The following is a 5,032-nucleotide window of genomic DNA, read 5'->3' on the forward strand; positions in this document are numbered from 1 at the left end:
TGTTATTGCTTTTTTTTTAATTATTTTTTATTTTTTATATGCCTGTGCTTGATTCTCTGTCCACCATCATTTCACAGACTTTGGACAGATCTTCCATTCTACAGCTTGATTTGCACATTTCAGGTGTGTTAAAGCAAGATGCAACTATGTACGCTTACACTTCTTGTTTATGACTCATTTAAAAGCAGACTTTTACTTCATCTCACCATAGGAATCAGCCTCTGTAATCTGGAGAGCTGGACATTTAACCATTTTCTGTTAGCACTGTTTATTTCCCATGTCAAAGTCTGATCTATCTTTCTTGTTACACCTCCATTGGCAGACAAAATAAAACGGTTTTGATTGTCCTCAAATCTGGTTGACATATTCATCTTTCTCATTTATTTATTTGCCCTAACTTATTTGCAAATAATTTGTGATTCAGAAACTAATGTATGTTCAATTCAAATACAAACCATTATAAACAAACAATTGTTCAGAAATTAGCCATGCAGTCCCATGATGTGTGTGTGTGTGGGTGTGTTTGTGTGGATGCTAGTATGTGGGTGTGTGTGGACGCGTTATAAGTGTGTTTTGGATTTCTCGAGGCTATATTTTTACTCCTGTCCGCCCACAGAACCAAACTGCCTCTTGCAGCTCCGAAACACAAACAGAACTAAGCCAGTTCTACTTGGAGCATGTTTTAATGTCTTAACCGCGGAGCTCCGGTCCGGTTCGGTACCGTTCGGCGGCGGCTCTGGGCGGGTTTGCTGCTGCTGGACTCACGCTGAGGGAGGTGAGGAAGGAAATGGCGGCCGATCTTCGTAAATTTCCGTGATTTTAGAAGAAAAATTAGCCATGCAGTCCCATGATGTGTGTGTGTGTGGGTGTGTTTGTGTGGATGCTAGTATGTGGGTGTGTGTGGACGCGTTATAAGTGTGTTTTGGATTTCTCGAGGCTATATTTTTACTCCTGTCCGCCCACAGAACCAAACTGCCTCTTGCAGCTCCGAAACACAAACAGAACTAAGCCAGTTCTACTTGGAGCATGTTTTAATGTCTTAACCGCGGAGCTCCGGTCCGGTTCGGTACCGTTCGGCGGCGGCTCTGGGCGGGTTTGCTGCTGCTGGACTCACGCTGAGGGAGGTGAGGAAGGAAATGGCGGCCGATCTTCGTAAATTTCCGTGATTTTAGAAGAAATCAAATAAATAAAAGACATTTTCCTGTGAGTTCGTTCGGGAGATTCATTTCCCAGAGTCGTTCATGTGTCAGACAGTTTGAGTCATTACTTTGAATAGTGAGAATTAATGAAACACTATAATGTGCGTCGTATGAAGAAATGTAAAGTTTTAATGGGGATTTGCAGTGAGTTTTACATTGTTTTGGTCGGTTTGGGGCGGTTTTAATGACTTAGAGGAGCTGGAGGCCCGTTAGCATGTTAGCATGCTAGCCCGTGTTTACGGAAATCAAACAACATTAAAAACACAATTAATAAAATTTCACACTTTACACGAATACATAGAGATTTTGTGTGATTAATGGAGTTTATGTAATGTTTTATGGTTAGATTACAGTAGGTTACAGTAATGCTTTTGACAGCAGATGTTTGATTATTATTATAAAATCATATAAATATACACACGTCTTTCACACAAATACGCATAACCGCATTCAGTAACGTTAACTGCATCATGAGTCGTTGTGGTTGTTATAAGTGGTTATTGTTTTTACATGCAAATATGTTTTGTTTTGTTTTATGCTGCAGCGTGTTTTTCAGTTGTGTGGGTCTGTCTGTCTACTGCAGCGTGGACACACTTATAAACTCCAGAAGAAACAGAAGATGTTGACAAAATGATAGCAGCTCAGGACCTTCAAACAGACTTCCACCAGTAAGTACCAAACACAAACTAAACTAACTCACTCACTCACTTACAGTGTTGCCAACTAATTTTCAGGGGAAGTTGCTAAAGGAAGGTCCATTTGTTGCTAAAAGTTGCTAAATTACATGGTGATGTCATTGCACGATGACATTATTACTTAATTATGACGCAAAATTACACCAAATCTCGGGTAACAAATATTTTTTGTGTTAATTTAGATTTGTTCATAAACTAATATAACGTAATATAATATTAAAATATAAATAACTATTTTTAAATACAACATTGAATTATTGAACACTTACATTTTTGAACAATTACAATTAAATTTTTTTTATTAGCTAGTAAACTAGTAAAACTACACATTCTGAACAATTACAGTTTTAAGCAGTGTATTAGCAGTTAGTTAGTATAAAAATAGGGCACAATCTACTATGTTAATATGAAGGAATTTTCCGTATTGATTTTTCACAGGTTTTTTTACCTGCATTTTAAATTACGCATTGCATTTTGTGTTTTCGGGTTGCAATGGATAATGAATAATGGATAACGGATAATGTCCTGGAAAATAACTAGTACCTTTTCCATTTTTCTAGATAGTTTTCTTACAGTGTACTAACTGATCAACAATCGCAGGTACAAGCTACTAACAAGGTGTATCATAAATGAACAATTATTCAAATATTCAATTATTATTATTAAATTAAACTATTGCAAATAGCAGCTAACTTAATTCATGTGATGTGTGTACTGCTAAGCATCTTTGGTTTCCTAATTTTGTGTGATTTAGATGGAAAATGTGTGCCTTTTTATCGTTTTAGTCACTTATCAAAAGTTGTTAAAGTTGCCAAATAAATTTTAAAAATAGCTAAATTTGTTGCTAGGTGCTTTTAGAAGAAAAAGTTGCTAGGGTAGAGTGAAAAGTTGCTAAATTTAGTAACAAAATTGCCAAGTTGGCAACACAGCTCACTCATTCTCTAGCCAGACACTGTCTGTCTCAAAACCTAGTGAGCTCCCTACCTAGACAGCATTTATGGGCATCATAGGTACAAGAAGTCCAGCCTTTTTAAAGTCCTCCCCCTTTTTAAAGTGTAAGCGATGTTTAAATACATCATTCATTCATTCACGCTGCAAAAATGCTTTTCATAGTGAGAATGTTGGAATCTAAATTAAGTACATTTTACTTAAAATAAGAAAAATAATCTTAATTCAAATGGAAACCAGATTCTTTTTCTTACCCCATTTGCAGATAATTAGCAAAATAAGAAAAATAAATTTAAAAGACTAAATAACTTATGTCATTTTTCTTATGTAGAAAATGCATCTTGATTTAAGAATCTTTAGATAGTTTGACTGGAAACAACAAGACAAAAATACCAAGTAAGAAAAGCATTTTTTGCAGTGCTGGTACATTCATTCATTGGACATATTTTCATGTAGACACTGTGAAAGTGACAAAAACGACATGTCCTTTTATACGGAAACCTGTAGATGAGGAGGCTGCATTAATTCGTAGGGAGTTACATTTACATCGGGAGAGGATTATTTCGATTTTTTTGCAATATCTACATGCATATTTATTTGAGCGGTACCATTTTTCAATGGTAGTTTTCTATATAACATCAGGGATGCAGAGCACATTAGTAAGGCCGCTGTATGCAGAGCGGTAAGGAAAGTGTGCCTCGCTCTCACGCTCTTTATTAGAATTTTTGTGTAGTTTCCTGAGCACAAACCCATTGAAAATGAAGCTGATTACTGTATGGAATGGAAGGATACCAGATGGAAGAGTAGTTTGAGATGTATGCCGTAACCACCACCACAGCTGTTAAATGTATTTGGTCATCTTTATTTCCTACAAATACAAAAGCAACCGTTATTCTTTTTCCTGTTGGATTTTAATATTCTTCCAATACTTGGTATTGTGGCCATCCTCTTCATCTGTTCTTCATTATTTGAACACAATTCGCTCCATTGATCATGGCTTTTCATAGTCGTGGTAAACGCGCTAAACTCAAGAGTCAAAATACTCAGAGTTGATTGAACTCAATTCAGCTGTTCTGAACCCGAAAACTTTTCCCATCTCAGGGTAATTCAACTCAGAGATCAAGTTTCAACTCAGGGTTGGTTGAACCTCCTTATTGAAACGGGCCCCTGTTGAATATATACACCTGAAACACTCCACAGTCCACATACACACTGCTCTAATCACTGGTGCATTTTGTTTGTTTAGGGAAGGATACGCTCGGCTCTTGGACACCGATCTTGAAGATTTTGAAGGTCGGAATGGCAAACTTGGGAAAGGGAAGGTACCTATCAGCCAGTGAGCTTGCAGAAAGGCATTCAGTTCTTATTTATCACCCAATCAGCTTTCAGATATGCTGTAAAACAGGTATGAGAAGGGCTGCACGATTAATCAGAATGAAAACAAAACGTGTGATTTAATTAAATAAATAAATGCGTTTCAGAGTGAAGCACAGCATTATTTTTTATTTACAAATGTGCAGCTTATGAGTGTCTCTGGGTGGTTTGCAGAAATTATTGCTCTACACAAACTCATCTCTGCATGTGCTTTCAGTTTGGGTTGCTTATAATGTGCATCTTTAAACTGTCTTAACTGTCTTTAAACCAGCTGTTGTCAACAAAAGAGAAGATTTAAGGGCTTTTTTTACCAAAATAAAAGCTTAATGGTTTAAGGTTTGAAAAAAATTAAAAGAGTTGCACTATAAAATAATAATAATATTTATATTATATTATTATTATTATATTATTATTCTTACATTTACAGTGAAATATTACAATAATAATATTCCTTATTTTGTCTTTATAATAATAATAATAATAATAGTAATTCTCATTCCATTCTTTCAGTTTTTTCCCCCAAAATTGTGCAGCCCTTGAATGGGTACTAGCTTGTTTAATGAAATTGTCCTTGCTTTTTACTGTTTGTGTCTAGAAGGGGAAGAAGACCCTTGGAGAGAAGTTGAAGGGGTCAGAGGTGAGAGGTCGGGTAAATGGCCACCATCAGGAGAACGACATGGAGAATCTCAGCTTGTTTGAGATTGTCAAATTGGGCAAGAGTGCCACACAGGTAGCAAACACACAAACAACTTAAAGGGGTCATATGATGCGATTTCAATTTTTCCTTTCTCTTTGGAGTGTTACAAGCTCTTGGTG

The 5,032-nt window shown here is 36.3% G+C and overlaps 1 protein-coding gene across 5 annotated transcripts in view; it reads left to right on the forward strand.

Annotated features, from left to right (window-relative positions):
• Window positions 1-905: 905 nt before the first annotated feature.
• Window positions 906-5,032, forward strand: part of LOC107680370 (cohesin subunit SA-2-like) — a 19,139-nt gene continuing 15,012 nt past the window's right edge. For 2 of the 5 annotated variants that reach the window (XM_016476226.1, XM_016476230.1), the window contains exons 1-4: window positions 906-1,124; window positions 1,756-1,867; window positions 4,089-4,164; window positions 4,812-4,946. In XM_016476226.1, the coding sequence (XP_016331712.1) occupies window positions 1,830-1,867; window positions 4,089-4,164; window positions 4,812-4,946 (249 nt within the window). In that variant the 5' untranslated portion in view covers window positions 906-1,124; window positions 1,756-1,829. Of the gene's footprint in view, window positions 1,125-1,743; window positions 1,868-4,088; window positions 4,165-4,811; window positions 4,947-5,032 lie in introns of all 5 variants that reach the window. The other 3 variants (XM_016476227.1, XM_016476228.1, XM_016476229.1) reach the window with 3 other exon arrangements.

This window comes from Sinocyclocheilus anshuiensis, unplaced genomic scaffold (genome assembly GCF_001515605.1).
Source record: "Sinocyclocheilus anshuiensis isolate Anshui unplaced genomic scaffold, SAMN03320099.WGS_v1.1 scaffold1262, whole genome shotgun sequence".
In the NCBI taxonomy this organism is placed as follows: Eukaryota; Metazoa; Chordata; class Actinopteri; order Cypriniformes; family Cyprinidae; genus Sinocyclocheilus; species Sinocyclocheilus anshuiensis.